General features: G+C 37.8%; 1 protein-coding gene across 1 annotated transcript in view; it reads right to left on the bottom strand.

Moving 5' to 3' along the window:
- The window catches only part of COPG2 (COPI coat complex subunit gamma 2), a 117,002-nt gene that overhangs the window by 56,010 nt on the left and 39,436 nt on the right, over positions 1–21,556 (bottom strand). Inside the window, exons 10-11 of the mRNA XM_044246575.1 lie at positions 2,902–3,035; positions 2,065–2,132 (exon numbers count right to left, since the gene is read on the bottom strand). Of these exons, the coding sequence (XP_044102510.1) occupies positions 2,065–2,132; positions 2,902–3,035 (202 nt within the window). The remainder of the gene's footprint in view (positions 1–2,064; positions 2,133–2,901; positions 3,036–21,556) is intronic.

A 21,556-nucleotide genomic window follows, 5' to 3' on the forward strand; every position in this document is an offset into this window, starting at 1 on the left:
AAGAAGAGTATTTCCAACTAATAAGGTATGATACATCATCTGATAAAGGATTAACTGCCAGAGTCACAGTTTAACAGCACTTTCTCCTAGGTTTCTATAATCTTTATAACAATATCACAGTCTGTGCTGTGCTACAGTTGGCCCATTTCTCTTTATAGTACATGTGTCCATGGTTATCTATTCCCCTAGATGTAAGGATCTCGGAGAACAGGACTTACCGTGGTAAACGCGGCTCAAAGACTATTAATATCTTATCACTTTGAAAACATTTCTGTATTTGAGCAAACTCCAGCCAAACTGGACTGCTCACACTCACTGAAACATGTATGTCATTCTCCTGCTTCCTTGTTTTTGTCAAAATGTTCACCTCTCCATCTCAATATTGGTATAAAATCCTTTACCCACAATTTTAAAAACCTGAAAACTCAGCGAAGTATTAGCATCAAAATTCATTTAACAGGAAAATGTGACCCAAACTAATGTAAAATGAGTTAAATATGAATTTATTCTACATAGTGAGGAGAGTCCTATGTACAGTACAGAAATACTACCAAATCTTTAAAAAAGAGGGGCACCTGGGTGGCTCAGTGGGTTTGCCTCTGCCTTCGGCTCAGTCATGATCCCAGGGTCCTGGGATGGAGCCCCGCATCGGGCTCTCTGCTCAGTGGGGAGCCTGCTTCCCCTGCCAATGCCTGCCACTCTGCCTACTTATGATTTCTCTCTGTCAAATAAATAAAATCTTTAAAAAAAAAATAAGAAAATATTAATGTTTTTAATGGTAGGGTACTGCTATAGGCTCAATGGGGTTAGTATATAATATAAGAGCACCATTTTGCCTTCCTAAAATTCATAGAATACTGAATTCTGAGACACATCTGGCCCCAAGATTATAGATAAAGGAACGTGGCCTTATATCACTTCTTAAAAATACAATTCATGTTATTATTCTATAAAGGGTTCTTCCTTGGCTGTCCTGTAAAGGTTTATCCATGGCTTCTCTTACCTCCAATTGTTCATACAATTAATTTATAATAGATCACACACTGCCTTATGACAAGTCTTCTACTACATTAAACTTTTATTTCAAGAGTGCCCTGATGGTGGCTCAGTTGGTTAAGTGTCTGCCTTCAACTCAGGTCATGATCCAGGGATCCTGGGATCAAATCCCATGTCAGGCTCCCTGCTTCGTGGGGAGTCTGCTTCTCCCCCCCTCCCCCACTGTTTGTGATCTCTCACCTGTGCTCTCTAATAAATAAAATCTTTTAAAAAAACCCCAAACTTTCATTTCAAATGTTTATGGTTATTTAATTTATTCTATGTTCCTGAGTTGTATCCTCTAAACCTATGGTGTCCAATACGGTAGCGAATAACCAAATGTGACTATTAAGCACTTGAAATGTGGCTAGTCCAAATTAAGATATGCTCTAAACATAAAATAAGCACTGGGTGTCAAAGACTTAGTGTGAAAAAATACAAGGTAAAATAGATCTTTAATAATTTTATACCAATTTCATGTTGATAAGACATTTTGTAGATATAAGGGTAAATAATTCAAATTAATTTCGCCTGAAAAATTTTTAACATAGTTACTATAAAATTTAAAATTACACATGTGACTCACATTGTATTGCACCAGCATTGTCCAAAAGAACTTTCTACAGCGATAGAAATGTTCTATATTTTTGCTCTGTCCAATATTAAGAGTCACTAACCACATGACAGCTGAGCAGATGAAGTGGTGTAAGAGTGACTGAGGAGGAGCTGAATTTTTAGTTTTATTTAATTTTACTTAATTTAAATGGAAATGGCCACTCATGGCTAATGGCCATCATACTGGACAATGTGGTTCTCAGCTATAAAGTGCTCAAAGTCAGAAATGAATTATAATCTTTAGTTGAATAGAAAAAATGGCCACATCTCCGGCCACAAACACAAGGAAGGTGCTACAGAAGTGAAACCCAAAAATCCTATCTACTAACCTTGGGGAGGAAGCCAAATGCTTCACATGTAATGATTCTCAAGCAAACACTGATATAAGTCAATAGTTGGCAAAGGGACACCTACCTTGTTCAGGGTCCTCACAGCTGCATATCTCAAAGCTGGCTTAGGAGAGCTACAGAAAAGTTGAAGAACTAGGAAGAAAAAAGATCATTGTTAATATAGCCCATTTCATCATACTGCATGTATCTGAAAATACAGTACATGAAGTATTATATTCAAAATATGTATAAAGAGATTAGATCACAGCATTAAAACTTCACATGAATCGTCAAAAATAACAAAAGCACTTTTTGTAAAACTGTAATACAAAATTTAAATATAGGAAACAAGGTTTATTTTTCTGTAAGAATTAATATACCCATTAATATCTGAATTTGTGGTAGCAATATTTATAGTTGTAAGAGCAAATGAGGGGGGGCGCCTGGGTGGCTCAGTCATTGAGCATCTGCCTTCAGCTCGGGTCATGGTCCCAGGGTCCTGGGATTGAGCCCTGCATCGGGCTCTCTGCTTGGCAGGAGGCCTGCTTCTCCCTCTCCCACTTCCCCTGCTTGTGCTCCCTCTCTCACTGTGTCTCTCTCTGTTAAATAAATAAAATCTTTAAAAAAAAAAAAAAAGAGCAAATGGGCTTTTCAAACATTAAAGAGAACTGAATGCATCAAAGTTACTTGTCTTCCAAGCGCAAAATTTTTAATGTTTTATATAGGGAAATGGTAAGTTCTGAAAAAAAGGTAATTAAGTAAAGAACAACAAAAATAAATCATCTACATATCAGAACACAAAGGTATATATAATAGAGCTGGGGTTCAAAATCATTCTTACTACCGACCCTGCAGAACTATGGAACTTCAAACAAAAACATATGAATAAAAACAAAATCCAGCTATCAAACACACAACTAACCTGAAACGGCAGGTGCCAACTCCCTTGCAGTACAGTTAGGAAGATGGATGATTGCTGACGCAGCTTCATAAATAACCATTTCATGTTTATTTCGCAAGCAGCTCTCAATGAAATCAAAGAGTGGACTTTCATGGCTGACAATAAATATGAATAGGGCATCATTAGGTATCAAAAAGAATAGGTATAATATGTATAGCAGTTAAAAACACAGGCAGACTGAGAAGCACTTTTGGAATTATGGATGAAGGACCCCTGAAAATCCATTCCTCCATAAAAGCAATGAGAACACAGGCATAAATTTTCAAAATTAACTTTCTCATCACTCTAGAAATTAGCCAAAGGCTTGCAACAATCCCAGAAACATTTACTCAAGAAAAAGAGCTGAATCTTCATAACAACAGCAAACAAGCTTTCTGGTGTTTTCACTTGCTCTATTTTCTATTCTCTCTTCCCAGTTTCATGGTAGCCTTGGAAATCAGCAGCCTCAGAATTGCAGTAGCTCTGAAAGCCAGCAGCCTAGCAGCCATTGGAGGAGGCAGGTGGGTTTGGAGCTCTCTCAAAAGCTCTGTTCCCAGGGAACTTTCACTATTTGACCTGACTGGGCTCCCTAGAAAAGCCCCATTCATGGAGCTACTCTTTATTTCATCTGACTCAGAGCCCAATTGGTGAGGAAAGCCCTAGCCTCAGCAAGTTTGTCCCAAAAAATCAGTGGCAACTGTTTAACACTGCAGTTACCAAGCCAGTGATTCCATCTGGGGTAAACAAGAGGTTGGCCAAAAAACTTAAAAGGAAAATCTGAGAAATAAGATTGCTATAAGAGACTTTGGCAATTTCTGGCATATTCCTGGGGATCCAGAAGGCCATGCACACGTAGAAAGGCATGTAAATACCCAGAAAAGACAAGACAAGCACTAAGAAGGCTCTCAGCCATGCCTGACTTTGAGGTTCTGTGAATGTAGGAAGTGAAGGCTAAGGCAGGGTTGTAAACTGCCAGACCACAGAAGGCATGTCCCAACAAACAAAGTGCCCATTAGAAAAAGAGTTGGAGACCTACTGGCTTAAATCACTTAAGAAAATCTGTCAAATCATCAAGCTGATGACTTAGCTAATTAAGCAGAGACTTCAGTGACTGCCTGACAAAGAGTAAGACTGCAGAATACATCTGGGAAAGTCACTAAACAGACGACAATCAACAAGCAGCAACAATAACAACCTCTGAGGACGGGGAAGAGGGAAATGTGATTACTGGAGTTACCACACCACTTAAAATACCCAGTTTTTGACAAAAAATTATGACACATGTAAAGAAATAATAAAGTGTGCAGTCCATAGCAATTATTCTTGGGGAAGCCCAGGTATTAGATTTGGTATTGGATTTACCAGGCAAAGACTTTGTAATGAATATAAACATGTTCAAAGAAATAAAGGAAACCATATCTAAAGAATAAAAGAGAACTTAAGACATGACAATGATATCTCACCAAAAAGAGAATACCAATAAAGAAAAAAGGAGTTTGGGTTTACTTATTGTGTTGTTGTTTTTAAAGAAACCAAATAGAAATTCTGGATTTGTAAAGTGCAAAAATGAATTAAAAAGAAAATTTAAATCGACAATTCAGCAGCTGATCTTCACTGGCAGTAGAAAGAAACCCATAAACCTGAAGGAAGGTAAAGTGAGATAATCCAGCTGAGAAAACAAAGAAAAAAGAAAAAAAAAAAAACAGAGCCTTGGAGTTCTAGGGAATATGACCAAGGGTATGAACAACTGCATAATAAGAGTCCCAGAAGGAAAAGAGAGAAACAAAGAGACAAAAGGAATATATGAAGAAATAATGAAAAGAAAATTGTCCAAATTTGATGAAAGCATTAATCCACGCACTTGAGTAGCTCAAAAAATCCCATGCAGGATAAAGACAAAAAGATTCACACAGAGAGACACCATAGTCAATTTGCTAAAAGCATAAGACAAAGAGAAGATTTTGACAGCAGCAAGATAAAAACTACTCATCTTGTTTTACAGGGGAGCATCAATACAATCAGGTGGCTACCTTTCCACCCGAATAATGGAAGACGCAGGGCAGCACAATGCCATAGTCAAAAAGCTGAAATAGAAAGACAAGAATTCAGGGCGCCTGGGTGGCTCAGTGGTTTAGATCCTCTGCTTTCAGCTCGGGTCATGGTCTCAGGGTCCTGGGATGGAGCCCCACATCGGGCTCTCTGCTCAGCGGGGAGCCTGCTTCTCCCTCTCTCTCTCTCTGCCTGCCTCTCTGCCTACTTGTGATCTCTGTCTGTCAGATAAATAAATAAATCTTTAAAAAAAAAAAAAGATAAGAATTCTATATCTAGCAAAACTATCCTCCAAAAATGAAGGCTAAAAAAGACATTACCAGATATGAACATTGGGGAGAGTATGTGATATGGTGAGTGCTGTGAAGTGTGTAAACCTGGCGATTCACAGACCTGTACCCCTGGAGCTAATAATACATTTTATGTTTATAAAAAAATAATAATAATAAAATAAAATAAAGAAAAGAACGTAGTCTTAAAAAAAAAAAAAGAAGACATTACCAGATAAGCAGTGACCAGAGAATGCACTACTGCCAGATTTACAAAAAATTCTAAGGGAGTCTTTAGACTTAAGGATTTACAGTAAACAGTGATGTGAATCATCAGGAAGAAATAAAGAGCACTAGAAATGATAAATATATGAGCTGACATAAAAGGGTAATTTATCAAAAATGATAAATTTTTTTTCATTTTTTCATTTCTCTCAATTACTTTAAAGGACACAAAATGTTACAAAGCAATAATTATAACTTTACAGTTGACCCTTGAACAAGAGGTTTGGACCACATGGGTCAATTTATATGCAGACTTTTTATAACAGAGAACTGCAAAGATATTTTCTCTTCCTTATAATTTACTTAATAACAGTTTCTTTTCTCTAGCCTACTCTATTGTAAGAACACAGCATATAATACATATAACATAAAATACATGTTGTTTACAGTATCAGTAAGGCTTCTGGTCAACAGTAGACTATTAGTGGTTACATTATGGAGGAGTCAAAAATTACATGCAGACTACCTGGGAGGTTGTTGTCACCCCTAACCCCCATGTTGTTTGAGGACTGACTGTATGTTGTTGAATTTATAATACTTATACATCACATACATGACAATTATAGTAAATAGAAGCTCAGAGAGAATGAAAATATATTGAAGAACAGATTTCTATATTTTACGAAAATTAAATTAAGTAATAATCTGAGGTTAGACTATGGTAAAGTAAAATGTATATGCTAATCCCTAGAGTTACAACTAAGAAAAAACAAAAAAAGTGAAAATATTGACAGAAAAATTAATGTGATACATTGAAAATATTTATTTAAGAAAAAACAAGGCAGTCAAAGAGGACAAGAAAAACAAACAACAAAAAAAGCAGGAGACATACAGAACAAATAGCACAATGGCAAAAGTAAATCCAACTATATCAATAATTATATTAAATATAAAAGGTCTAATTACCCTAACCAAAAAATAGAGATTGCCAGACAGAATAAAAAAGCAAGCTCCAACTATATGCTATCTGCAAGAGCAGACATTAGATTCAAAGACACAGAGTAGAAGTAAAAAGATGGGAAAAGATAGGCCACGCAAACAGTAACCATTAGAGACCAGTACTGGCTATATTAATACCAGACAAATAGAATTTAAGACAAAAATATTATAAAGAGACAAAAAGAGACATTTCATAATGAGAAAGAAATTAATACATCAGGTTGATATAACAATGATAAACACATACACATTTAATAACAAAGCCTCAAAAAACACAAAGCAAAACCTGACAAAATGAAAGGAGAAATAGATCACGTAACCATTATAGTTGGAAATGTCCATACCTACCCAATAATCCTTAGAACTAGACAAAAAATCATCAAGGACACAGAAGACTTGAACAATGTAATCACCCAATTTAACCCAGAACATTCAACCCAACAACTAAGATACATTCTTTTCAAGTGCATCTGGACAGTTCTTAAGGATATATTAAGTACCGGTCATGAAACAAATGTCAATACATTTAAAAGAACAGAAATCAAAGCATGTTTCCTAACCACAACTGAATTAAATTATAAAACAACAGAAAATAAAATTTAAAATCCCCAAATACTTGGAAATTAAACATTTTCTAAGAAACCCATGTATCAAGAAGAAATCAAAAGGAAAATGGGAAAATATTCTAGGCTGAATGAAAACAAAGATACGAGATATATCTAAAGAAAGGTAGGAAGGAAACACATAATTTTAAACACAGATACCAAAAAAGAAAAGTCCCAAATCGATAATCTAGGCTTCTACAATTAAGAAATTAGAGAAATTAGAAAGAGAAGAGTAAAGGAGAAGGCAGGGGAAAAAAAAAAAAATCAATGAAACCCAAAGCTAGTTCTTTGAAAGATCAACAAAAATTGACAAATCTTTGGCTAAACTAATGAAGAAAAGGTGGGGGGATGGAAATTATCAAAATCAGGAATGAAGAAAAGAACACCACTACTGACCCCAAAGAAATTTAAATAATTATAAGGGAATATTATGAACAACTTTAAGTCATTTCTAGGGATTTGTCCCTAGAAATACCAAACTACCAAAACTGGCTTATGAAGAAATACACACTCTAAACAGGCTTATGGGTTATTTAAAATCTTCCCTCAAAGAAACACACAGGTCCCAATGACTTAATTGGTTAATTTGATCAAATATTTAAAGAAATAATAGCAATCCCTTAGAAACTCTTCCAGGAAATAAATGAGGAGGGTACACTACTTCCCAACTAATGCTGTGATGCCAATAAAGCCCATAACAAAGCCTGACAAATTTTTGCAAGAAAACTACAGTCCAATATCTCTGAAATAGACACCAAACTCCTTAACAAAAATTAGCAAGCTGCATCCAGCAATATATAAAAAAGTTATCAATATTCACAATTCACAATCACCAGGTAGCATTTATCCCAGGAATACAAAACCAGTTTAACACGAGAAAACTGATGCATGTCATATGCCAAATTAATAGAATAAAGGACAGAAATAACAATATCTTAATAGATGCAGAAAAGCAACTGAGAAAAATCTAACACCCATTCATGATAAACATTCTCAAAAAACTAGAGACTAAAGGAAATGTCTTCAACCTAATAAAAGGGACTTTCAAAAAACACAAATCATGCTTAATGCTTTCCCCTTATGATCAGGGACAAGGCAAGGAGGTCTTGCTTTCACCACTTCTACTCAACATTTTAGTGATAGTTAAGAAAGTAAAGTTAGGCAAAAAAAGAAATTAAAAACATTGGTTTGAAAAGGAAGAAGTAAAACTGTCTTTGTTCACAGATGACATGATCCTGAAAATAGAAAAGCCCAGGGAATAATAATACACACACACACACACAGAACTAATAAATGACCATAGCAAGGCTACAGGATACAAGGTCAACCTGCAAAAATCAACTGTATTTCTATACACTGGCAACAATAATCCAAATGAAATTAATAAAATAATTCCATTCAGAATAACATCAGAAAGAATACTCATTAATACATTTAATAAGAGAATGCAAGACTTTTACACTGAAAACTATAAAACATTGCTGAGAAATTGAAATACAGAAACTGTCTCTGTTCATGGACTGGAAGAATCAATAGCAAGATGGCAATTCTCCCAAACTGATTTATTCAAAGTAGATCTATTATTCTATTCAGTGTAATCCCTATCGAAATGCTGGCAGGCTTCCGTTGTAGAAATTCAAAGCTGATCCTAAAATTTATATAGAAATGCAAAGGACTTAGAATAGTCAAAACAATTTTCAAAGACCTATATATATAAAGCAAACCCTGACATATCTGAAGGGAAAACAGACAGTGATACGATAATAGTAAAACACTTCAAGACCCTGTTTTCAGTAATGGATACAATATCCAGATAGAAAATCAGTGGACTGGAATAACATTATATACCAAATGGACTTAACAGACATACACAGAACATTCCACCCCATAGCAGCAGGATACACATTCTTCCCAAGTACACAGAGAATATTCTCCATAGATTACATGTTAGGTCACAAAACAAGTCTTAACAAATCGAGGAAGATTTAAATCACATCAAGTATCTCTTCTAACCACAATGGAATGAAACCAGAAATCAATAACAAAAGGAAAAACTGGAACATTCACAAATATGTAGAAAGTAAACACACTTTTGAACAACCAATGGGTCAAAGAAGTACTTAAAGCGGTTAAAAAAGGAAAATTAGAAAATACCATGGGACAAACAAAAACATGCAATAAAGGCAGTACCAAGAGGGAAGTTTATAGTGAAAAATTACAAGTTTTTCAAAATGCCATCTATGTTAATATACATAGAAAATAAGAAAGAATTGCCAGAGAAATTCTGAGAATTAACAAGTGAGGAGTAAGGGTCATTTCATCCAAAACTGACCTGCTGGCCCCCCAAAAAAGGAGCTGAGTTCCTATGAAGCTCCATGACAACTGAAATCAGCCCAACGTTATGGCAATCAATTCTGGTTCAACCACAAAATCTGGACTGGCACTCCCTCCCATCACGCCTAGGGAGGGGCTGGTATTTCCCCAACCACGAAAGAGGAAGATTCCTGCTACTAACATGCCACATCATACAGCTGCAAGATTTGGATCCCGGACGCTGAATATGCCACAGAAGGGCTGCTTCCCCTAAAAAACTATGCTGTCAAAACAGGTTCTACTTGTAGCATATAATTGTTCATGGTAGTCTCTTACAATTTCTTTCCACTGTAGCATGTAGATGTAATGTGTAATCATATTATGCTACTTCTGCATCCCACTCTGATCACAACAGTGCATCGCTGTTGCTCCTATACTTAAAGCAGTTTAAAAGCCACAAAGCCCCTTGGTCATAATCCCTCTCAGTGCCCTGATAGACCTCTGTGCACTGAACCAGAATGAATGAACCTGGGCACCCAGTGCACCTGGTATGATTCTGGTCTCTATGGGTTTCTCCCAATGAATGCTGTTCCAATAGGCTATGTGTGAGTTTTCCTTGGACATCTGTGCCTATTTGTGTAAGAACTGTTAGAGTGAGAGGTGGGGATCAAGTCAGGTTTCTATTGCAGCCTTCTGGAAGTAAATCAAAGGGTCAGGGGTCAAAGACACATTTTGTCCTTATGACCAGACACTGGGATGGCTAGTCTCACTACCTGTGAGAAATAGCCCTAAAATCCCAATGAATGAAAAACCTGGGGGATATCACTGCCCACTTTAGAACTCCTTGGTTGTTATTAATGGTCTTGGTGGGAGTATCCCAGGAAGAGGCAAATTTGACTGAGCACAAGGCTAAACAATGCCTAATAAGATTACATAGATATGCACAGAGCGCTGGCTAGGGCAGCACATATACACAGATATGCACAGAGAAATAAAGATGCAAAACAAGAACTGGCAAACATGCTGGCAGGATAGGGGAGGATTTGTTCCGCCATATATCTACACTATTATGAAGCTACAATAATAAAGAACGTGCTGTTGATGCAGAAACAAATAGAGCTCCTAGAGCCGAGGAGCCCAGAAAGAGAGCAGTGAGTACAGGATACCTGATTTATGACAAAGCTGACACTGCAGAGCAGTGGGAATGAACACGTATTTCAACAAATGGCAGGGGGACTCCTCGGTATCCACAGGGAGGACAAAAAGACATTAAATTGCTACCTCACACTATATCCAAAAAACAATCCCAAGTAGATTATAGGCCTAAAACACAAAAGTTAAAACTATAATGCTTAGTGTATGTGCTGCCGAAGCGAGTGCAAAACTATAGTGCTTATAAAAAAAATAGCACAGAAGATATATTTGAGAACTTGGACTAGAAGATGTCTTGAGCAAGACACCAAAAGAAAATTATTCCAAAAGTCAAAGATTGATAAATTTGACTACATTAAAGAAGTTCTGCTCATCAAGAACCCAAGAAAGAGAACAGACAAACTTGAGTGGGAAAACCTATTTGCAACATATACAATCCAAAAAGAACTCCTAGAAATCAGTAAGAACAAGGCACATACCCAATTGAAAACTGGGTATTTCAATAGAAAAGATACTCAAATGGTTAAAAAAACATAGAAAAAGGTTCCCAAACTCATTAGTAATTAGGGAATTATAAATTAAAACCACAACGACTTGACAAAGATGTCAAGGAAATACAACAGAAAAATAATCTTTCACCAAATAGTGCTGAGACTACTGCAAACTCCTATTTCAACCAGATCTCCATATGCAAAAGAATGAAAGTGGATCCCTACCTCACACTATATACAAATATCTCAAAATGTATCAAAGACCTAAAGGTAAAAGATAAAATTATAAAACTCTTAGAAGAAAGCATGTAAATCTTCATGACCTTGGATCAGATCATGTTTCCTCCGTATTAATACCAAATGCACAAGCAACCAAAAACAAACAAACAAAAAGCCCAAAACAAAACCTAGATAACCTGGACTTCATCAAAATTTAAAACTTCTATACTTCAAAGGACACAACCAGGGAACTAAAAACGCAATCTATAAAATGGGAGGAAATATTTGCAAATTATGTATCTAATAAATGTCTAGTATCCAAAGTATACTTAACAATTACAACTCAAAAAAAGACAAATAACTCAGTTTTTTAAATGAGCAAAGGCTCTGAACAGACTTTTCTCCAAAGAAAATCTACAAATGGGGGTGACTGGATGGCTCAGTTGGTTAAGCATCTGTCTTCAGCTCAGGTCATGATTTCAGGGTCCTGGGATGGAGCCCCGTGTCAGGCTCCCTGCTCACTGGGGAGTCTGCTACTCCCGCTTCCTCTGCCCCTCCCCCGGTTTGTGCTCTCTAATAAATAAAATCTTTAAAAAAAAAATCTATAAATGCCCAATAAGCACATGAAAAGATACTCAACAGTATTAGTCATTAGGGAAATGCAGCCTTTGTTGTTATCAAACTGAGAACTTATTTGTACAATTTTTGGTCAATATATCTTTTACAATGGGAAGGAAGCCTGGGTGGCTCAGGCAGTTAAGCATCTGCCTTTGGCTTAGGTCATGATGCCAGCATCCTGGAATTGAGCCCCACAAAACGCTCTCAGCTCAGCTCCCCCTGCTTGTAATTTCTCTCACTGTCAAATAAATAAAATCTTAAAAAAAATTTTTTTTTTTTTAATGGGGGAAGAAACCCACACAATGAGATACCTCATCGCACATACTGTGAGCTATATAATAAAAAAGACAGGGAGCGCCTGGTGGCTCAGTCGGTTAAGCGTCTGCCTTTGGCTCAGGTCATGACCCTGGGGTCCTGGGATCAAGCCCTGCATCTGGCTCTCTGCTCACCAGGAGCCTGCTTCTCCCTCTCCTTGCTGCTCCCCCTGCTTGTACTCTTTCTCTGTGTCAAATAAATAAATAAAATATTTAAAAAAAAAAAAAAAAAAGACAGGCGTGCCTCAGTGGCACAGTCACCAACTCTTGGTTTCAGCTCAGGATCACGAGATTGGGAGTCTGCTTGAGACTCTCTCCTTTTCCCTTTGTCCCTCCCCACCCCGTAGGCTTTTTTTTTCCCCTTTAAAAAATAAGTAAATCTTTAAAAGAAAAAAAAGACAATAATGAGTGTTGGGGAGGATGCAGAGAAATTGGAACCTTCATGCACTGTGGGCAAGAATGTAAAGTGATCCATCCATTTTGGAAAACAGTTTGGCAGTTTCTCAAAAAGTTAAACACAGAGTTACTTTATGACCCAGCAATTCTCCTCCTAGGTATAGACCCAAGAGAATGGAAAACATACTCACATAAAAAACTATTCATGACTATTCATAGTGGCATTATTCATAACAGCTGTAAAGTGGAAACTCCCAAATGTCCATCAACAGAAAAATGGATAAATAAAATATGGGATAGCTACCCAATGGAATATTATTTAGCAATAAAAAGAATAAAATACTGATACTTCTATAATATAGATGAACACTAAAAACATTACTATAAGTGAAACAAATGAGAAACAAAAGACCACACATATTGTATGATCCCATCCATATGAAATGTCCAGAACAGGCAAATCGAGAGAAACGAGAAGCAGATTAATGTTTTCCAGGGGCTGAGAGGAGGGGGGAATAGGGAGTGACTGTTAATGGGCTAGGGGGTTTCTTTTTGGGATGATAAAAATATTCTGGAATTAGTGGTGGTGGTTACACAGCTTTGTGAATATACTAAAGACCACTGAATACACACATTCCAAAAAGGTGCATTTTGTGGTAAGGGAGTTATAACTCAATAAAGAAAATCTAATACACCCCCTCTGATTAGTAAAAATCTTAAAATTTGACATCAAGTCTTGGCCTCAGGGGATCTCAGCCCACTGGCTAGAAGGTAAACTGGTATAATCACTTTGAAAAACAGTCTTAACAATGATCTACCAATTCCATTCCTGGAGACCAAGCTATAGAAATAAATGCTTGCGTACAGAGAGAGACAGCTATGGTAATGAGGTAGCATCGTATAAGCACAGGAATGCTGTTTGTGGCTGTTTTATTAGTAAATGCTCAAAACAGAAAACAACCCAGTGCCCATTAATAGAAGAATGAATATAAATGAACCTGGAAGGATTCAATCAAGGAAATAGAAAATTAAAATGAACTAGAGCTTCAGCAAAAACAAGGATGAATCTTACACCAAAATACTGAGTGGAAAAAAAAAAAAAGATACAAAATCTAGCATGATTCTATTGACATAATGTTCAAAACAAGACAAAAAAACCAAGCCTTACTATTTATGGAGGCATGCACAGGGGGTAAAAATCTAAAGAAAAGCAAAGAACTTTTTACATAGAAATCAGAATAGTGACTTCTACTGGTGGTAGGTATGACCAGGAATATGACATAAAGCATTTCTAGGACACCAGAACTGCACAACTACGTAGCATATGGTCATTAGATGGGCGTTCCACAGCAATTATATATAATGTACATACAACTTTAAGTCTTGTGCATTTCCCTATATATATACTATGTAAAAATTTTCAAGAATATTGCATATTCTCTCTTGGATCTAGATTCTAAATGAGGTCAGTCTTGTTACCAGTGATATAGAGACTGACTACAGTCTTCTACTTTTGTAAGTGATTTGTCAGTTTCTGAGAGATAAGGGGTTAGGCGTCTTCCAAACCCTTTATTTTCTTATATTTAAAATTTTGCTAGACATATCGTGAAGCAACGTTATTAAGTACAGTTAGTACTTAACCGTCCCTGAGCAGTACAGGGATGAGGGGCACCAAACCTCTAAGCAGTCAAAAATTCATGTATAGCTTTGAACTCAAACTTGACCACAAATACCTGTTATTAAACTGGAAGCCCTACTGACATGATAAATAGTTGATTCACACATACTTCATATGTCTATGTGCATTCTATACTATATTCTTATAATAAAGCAAGCCAGAGAGAAGAAAATGTTAAGAAAAATATATTTACAGTATTGTACTATATTTATCCACATGTAAGTGGACTGCACGATTCAAACCTGTTATTTGAGGGTCGACTGTTTATATAAAGTCAATTCTGTGATACCGTTTTTTAGACCACTCCTTTTGTCAAAATACAAAATCCCACTTTGTCATTTTTAATGCTCTAAATCCTGATTCCTTGTGTTCTGGCTTGTATTACTATTGCTAGGCAAGCAATCATTGTCAGTGTTAGTGCCTATCAAGCATGTATTTTTGATACATTTTTAAACTTTTCCTTGTCACTGTTCAAAGTGTCTTTTTAAAAAATTATTATTTTTTAAGATTTTATTTATTTGAGAGAAAGAGAATGAGAGAGAGAGGGAGAGTGAACATGAGAAGGGGGAGGGTCAGAGGCAGAAGCAGACTCCCTGCCGAGCAGAGAGCCCAAGCGGGACTCAATCCTGGATCATGGGGACTCAAACCCCAGGATCGTGACCTGAGCTGAAGGCAGTTACTTAACCAATTGAGCCACCTAGGAGCCCTAGAAGTGTCTTTTATAAAAGGCTATATAATAGGTCTCTTATTTTGTTTACCTGACCTGATACTTTCTCCTTTAAAGATTTTATTTATTTATGTATTTTATTGAGGGAGAGAGCACATGGGGGGGGGCGGACAGCTGAGCAGGGAGCCCGACATGGGGCTCAATCCGAGGACTGAGATCATGACCTGAGCTGAAGTCAGACACTTAACCGAATGAGCCACCCAGGCGCCCCTTGACCTGGCACTTTTAATAAGTAATCCTGACATAATGTCAGTAAACCCACCCACATTTATTCGAAATATTTTTACTTGCTAGGCAACCTCTATGATGGTCCCGCAGACTCTATACTTTCGAAAACCCACTTCGCCATGTGGTCCCCTCCCACATACTAGGCTTGGTCTCTGTGACCGAGGGAATACATCGGCGGTGACAGCAGGTCACTGTCAAGATTAACTAGCTTAGGGTGCCTGGGTGGCTCAGTGGGTTAGGCCGCTGCCTTCAGCTCAGGTCATGATCTCAGGGTCCTGGGATCGAGTCCCACATCGGGCTCTCTGCTCAACAGGGAGCCTGCTTCCTCCTCTCTCTCTCTCTCTGCCTGCCTCTCTGCCTACTTCTGATCTCTGTCAAATAAATTAAAAATTTAAAAATTAAAAAAAAGAAAAGATTAGCTAGCTTATACGGCACTGCAGTTTTCTGCCTGAGCCTCTCTCCTACTGCTCACTTGCTTTCGGAAAAGCTACTGTCATGGTGTGAGGACATTTAAGCAGACAGCGGAGAGGCTGCCAAAGCAAGAAACTGATGCACCTGGCCAACGGCCAGGGAGAAACTGAGGCTTGTCCACATTTATATGAGGGAAACTGGAAGTAGATCCTCCAGATCTAGATGACAGCAGCTCTGGCTGACAGCTTGACTACAACTTCATGAAGGACGCTGGACCAAAACTGGAAGCTAAGCCATGTCCAGATTCCTGACAACAGAAACTAGGAGAGGATGTCTGTGATAAGCTAAATTTGGTGCTAATTAATCATACGGCAAGAGATAACTAATACATTTACACTGAACTCCACCTGATTTGTTTTCTATTTATATATTCCACTGTTCTTCACTAAACTTTGATCAGGTTTTCTTTCATCCATTTTTATTTAAGCCTTACATTCCATTTATATTCTTAGTTACTAGGCCATATGTTTTTCTGACAAAGTTTAACATTGATAATTAATATCTTGGGGTGCCTGGCTGCTGGATCTCGGGATCATGAGTGCAAGCTCAATGTTGGGGGTAGAGACTGCTTAAATAAATAAATATAAGAAGATAAAAATTAACATCTTCCTCCCCAGAAACACCAAAACAAAACAAATCCAAAACAAAATCTTAGCATGCTTTCATTTCCACCTAATACCACGAGCTACACCATTATTTATCATGTTGCTGTCTTCTGGAATCTGAGCTTTTTATTAAATTTTAAAAAGTTAAAATATTTATAACTACTAATGCTTATACTAATCCATTGTTCATTCTTACTTCGTAAATCCCATTGCTGCCTTCTGAGCATGTATTTGTTCATGCTGGAGTAAATCTATGAATAATTCCTAGAAAGTGATTGATAGACTATTTATGGTAAACCCTTATGCTTAAAACTACCTTGCTTTGAGGCCCACTGTTGAACTACAGTTTGGGAGAGTGCTCCAGGCTGACCATGATTTTCCCACAGCACCAGGAAGACACTGCTCCATTGCTGCTTTGCATACAATGCCACAGAGAAACCTAAAGTAAAACTACAGGTTAAGTATCTTTGTTTTCATAAAATCTCTAGAATTTTCTCTTTACCCTCGTTAAGAAAAAATTCAGTGTTAAAGCGTGCTCACTTATGTCTGCACTGCATTCTATTTAGCCTCTGGTGCTCCGTGTGTGTGCTCATTCTAAGGATCCAACCTTTCCATAGGCCTGAGAACTGACCAGCCACCTCAAAGCGTTAACTTCATATTAAATTTTATAAAAATACAGAAGGTACACGAAATGTCTGTGTCCCCCTCGCTCCCCCAAATTCATAGTCAAGCCTCCCTGCACACCCACAGTGTGACTCTATTTAGAGATGGGGCCTCTAGGAAGTAATTAAAGTTAAATGATGTTATAAGGGTTGAGTCCTGATCTGATAGACCACTTGCTCTTGCCTGCTACGTGTGTGCGTGTGCGCACGTACACAAATGTGCCAAAGGAAGATCACATGAGCGCACAGTGCTAAGGCAGCAGTCTGCAACCCAAAGGAAAGTTCTCACCCGACACCAACCCTACTGGCACACTAATCTTGGATTTCCTGGCTTCCAGAACTGTGAGCAAATACATTTCTGTTGTTTAAGCCGCCTAGTCTGGGGTATTTTGTTAAGGCAGCTGTAGCATACTAGTACAGTAGCTGAACTTGGAGACGCCCCCAGGGATTCTTGGTTTCTGGTATTCGTTCCCTTTTCTAGTCCCCAGCCACACTGAAGAGAGTTGATCTTTTTATCCAAAACAATATTGCAGAAATGTTGAAATGTGGTTTCAAAGACTAAGTCACAAAAAAATGACCGACTTCTGCAATGTCATGACGACGCTGAACAGCCTTATGGAGAGGTCTACATGGCAAGGAACTCAGATGTCCTGCCAACAGCCTGCACCAAGGCACCAGTTATGTGAGTGAGTGGCCCTGGAAGCAGATTCTCCAGCCTCCTCCAAGCCTTCCAAGGACTGCAACCCCGACCAACATCTTGATTACAACCTCATGAAGGATCTCAAGCAGGAACCAGCTAAGAACACTCCCAAACCCCTAATCTACAGAAACTATGTGGGGGAAAATAAGTATTTGTCCTTTTAATCTGGTTAAGTTTTTCAGTAATTTGTTCTACAACAGGAGTAAGTGAATTATTACAAAGCTACCATGATGAAGGTAAGTATCTCGAGCCCCCAGACGCCACCTCCCAGGCACAACCGTCTTTCTGCCCTAAAGATAAATAGGAACTTTTAAGGCTACAGATGGGTTGTGCCTACCGAGTCTCAAATTAATTCCAACAGAACCATACAGAATGTATCTGTGTGACTTAGTGACATTTATCCACGTGGCTTCATTTATAGGACTCTGTACATTTCTGTTGAACACGACTGATTGTATGAATACACAACAACTGATTTTCTCATTCTAACACTGTCAGACATTCAGACTCCTTCCATTTGGATGGAATAGCAGCACTAGAGGTATCCTTGGTTTGTCTTTTGACGCACAAATGTATGCATTCCTGTTTGGTATTTAGAAGATGCCAACTGAGATTCTGCTCGGGGGTCCACTGAATCCAAAGATCAAAGTAAGAAGATGTGAGATCTTTATAGTACTGAATATTCCAATTGAAGAAAAGGATTTAACCCTTCATTTATTCAGGTTATACTTCAAGAACATTTTATAATTTTGTGTAGAAATGTATACGATTTGGGGTAGATTTATTCCTAAGGATTTGATTTCAATACAAATAGTGCCATCTTTTCACAATTTTATTTGTTTTTTATCGTGAACTTTCTTTTTTAAAAAGATTTATTTGAGAAAGAGAGAGAGACAGACAGAGAGAGAGAAGCAGTCTCCCTGCTGAGCAGAAAGCCCAACACAGGGCTGGACCCCAGCACCCTGGGAGCATGATCTGAACAAAAGATAGATACTCAACCACCTGAGCCACTCAGGCATCCCTCAAACTTTTATTTTATTCTCAGGCACCTGGGTGGCTCAATGGGTTGAGCGTCTGACTCTTGGTTTCAGCTCAGGTCATGACCTCAGGATCCTGGAATTGAGCCCCAGATCAGGCCCCTCACTCAGCCTAGAATCTACTCCCCACCCCCACTCTGCCCTTCCCTCAGCTCATGGGCACCCACACTCTCTCAAATAAATATGTCTTTTTAAAAAATGTATTTTATTTTATTTTATGTAGAAAAGGCAAAAAAGAAGGAGAGGGTAGGGCAGGGGAGGGGCAGAAGGAAAAAGAATCTTAAGCAGGCTCCACACCCAGTGCAGAGCCTGATGTGGGGTGTGATCTCACAAACCTGAGATCATGACCTGAGCCTAAATCAAGAGTCAGACACTTAACTGATTGAGCCAAACAGGTGCCCCTCAAAATCTTATTTTACTGACTGGTTGCTGGAATATAGGAATAAAATCAATTTTGGAATCTGACCTATCCAGTAACCTTGATAAATTCACATATCAGTTATATCAATTCCGATAGCTAATGCATAGATTTTACATTCTCTACATACACAATCATATTGTCAGCAGACAGTTTTATGCCCTCTTTCCAATCCTTAGATTTTTTTTTTTATTTATTCCATCAAGTAAGACTTCCAGTAAAATGCTGTTTTAAAAAAATTTATATATATTCATATATATAAATGTTAGTAGGCATCCTTGTTTCATTTATAATCTCAGGGGGAACTCCTTAATAGGCCACCAATAAGTATAAAGTCTACTGGAAGTTTTTTTGGCACCCTTATCAGAATAATGATGTTCCCTTCTATTCTTTGCTGTGAAAAGAGATTTCTAATCATAAACTGTCACTCAATTTTATCAAGTGCTTTTTCTGCATCCATAACGATATTGAGATTATTCTCCTTTATTCTTTAAATGAGGAATGTTTGGGTGGCTCAGTTGGTTGAGCAGCTGCCTTCGGCTCAGGTCGTGATCCCAGCGTCCTGGGATCGAGTCCCACATCGGGCTCCTTGCTTGGCAAGGAGCCTGCTTCTCCCTCTGCCTCTGCCTGCCTCTCTGCCTGCCTCTGCTCGCTCTCTCTCCCTCTCTCTCTGACAAATAAATAAATAAAATCTTAAAAAAAAAAAAAAAAAGATTAAATGAGGAATGTTATGTTGGGTTTTGACTGTTAAATGAACCTTGTACTGGTGGAATGAATGCATATTGGGAAATCTGTTCATTATTTCTTCCTATAGCTTTTCTGTTCCAGTCTCTCACATCTCCCTCGGGAATTCCAATTACACACCAAGTGGTATACCAGTTGACAGTAACCCACAGTTCTCTGAAGCGTTTATTCTTCTTTCATCTGTTTTCTGTGTTCTTCAAATTAGTTACTTCCTATTACTCTTCCTTCAAATACACTAACTCCTTCACTCTTTTGCTAGCCATCTCTAGTCTGCTGCTAAGTCTATCCAGTAAATTACCCATTTTGGTTACTGTCTGTGTGGCAGGCAGAATGGCTGCCCAGATATCCAGGCTTCTTCCATGGAACCTGTGAATATGTTATCTTACATGACGCACACCAACCCCTGGCTGACAGCGATTAAGGAAATAGAGACCTACTGATCTTTAACCACAAAGAAATGAATTTCGCCAACAACATAAATAAGATTAAAAGTGAATTCTTCCCCCAAAGCCTCCAGTAAGCATCAGCATCCTTCTAACATTCTGATTTTAGCCCATGAGACTTCTGTCTAACCTACAGAACCACAGGATCATAAATGGATGTTTTAATAGCCATTATGTTTGTGATCATTTGTTACAGTAACAATAAAGAATGAATACAGATTTTGGTATCTGACAGTGAGGTGTTACTGTAAAAAAAACGTGAAACTGTGGAATTGTCTCTGGAAGCCAGTAGAAGCTGATAGAATTCAGGGAAGCTTGATGAAAAAAGCCTAAATTGCCTTAAACAGACTGCTATTAGCAATCTGGTCTTTAAGAACACTGCTGTGAGGGTTCACAGACCACTTGTAGAAATCTGGTCTTGGACTCTATCCTAAGACAGCAGAATGCACATTCTTTTCAAGTGTACATGGAACATTCTCCAGAATAGATAACATATGAGGCCACAAAACAAGTCTCAACAAATTCAAAAAGGTCGAAGTCATTCCATGCATCTTTTCTGACCACAACACTATGTAACTAGAAATCAACCACAAGAAAAAATCTGGAATGAGCACAAATACATGGAAGTTAAATAACATGGTACTAAACAATGAATGGGTCAACCAAAAACATCAAAGAGGAAATAAAATACGTGGAGACAAATGAAAATGAAAACCTAACAGTTCAAAATCTCTGGGATGCAGCAAAAGAAGTTCTAAGAGGGAAGTTTATAGCAATACAGGCCTACCTCAAGAAGCAAAAAAAATCTCAAATAAACAACCTAACCTTACACCTAAAGGAGCTAGAAAAAGAAAAACAAAATCGAAAACCAGTAGAAGAAAATAAAGATTAGAGCAGAAATAAACTATATATAAACTAAAAAACAGAACAGAGATCAAAGAACCAGAGCTGGTTCTCTGAAAAGATCAGCTTTGAAAAGATCAACAAAATTGATAAACCCTTAGACTCATCAAAAAAGAGAGGACTCAGAAAAATCAGAAATGAGGGGCGCCTGGGTGGCTCAGTGGGTTAAAGCCTCTGCCTTCAGCTCAGGTCATGATCCCAGGGTCCTGGGATCGAGTCCTGCATCGGGCTCTCTGCTTGGCAGGGAGCCTGCTTTCCCCTCTCTCTCTGCCTGCCTCTCTGCTACTTGTAATCTCTGTCTGTCAAATAAATAAAAAAAATCTTTAAAAAAAAAAAAAAGAAAAATCAGAAATGAAAGAGGAGAAATAATA

The sequence above is a fragment of the Neovison vison genome, chromosome 4, assembly GCF_020171115.1.
Source record: "Neovison vison isolate M4711 chromosome 4, ASM_NN_V1, whole genome shotgun sequence".
Classification (NCBI taxonomy): domain Eukaryota; kingdom Metazoa; phylum Chordata; class Mammalia; order Carnivora; family Mustelidae; genus Neogale; species Neogale vison.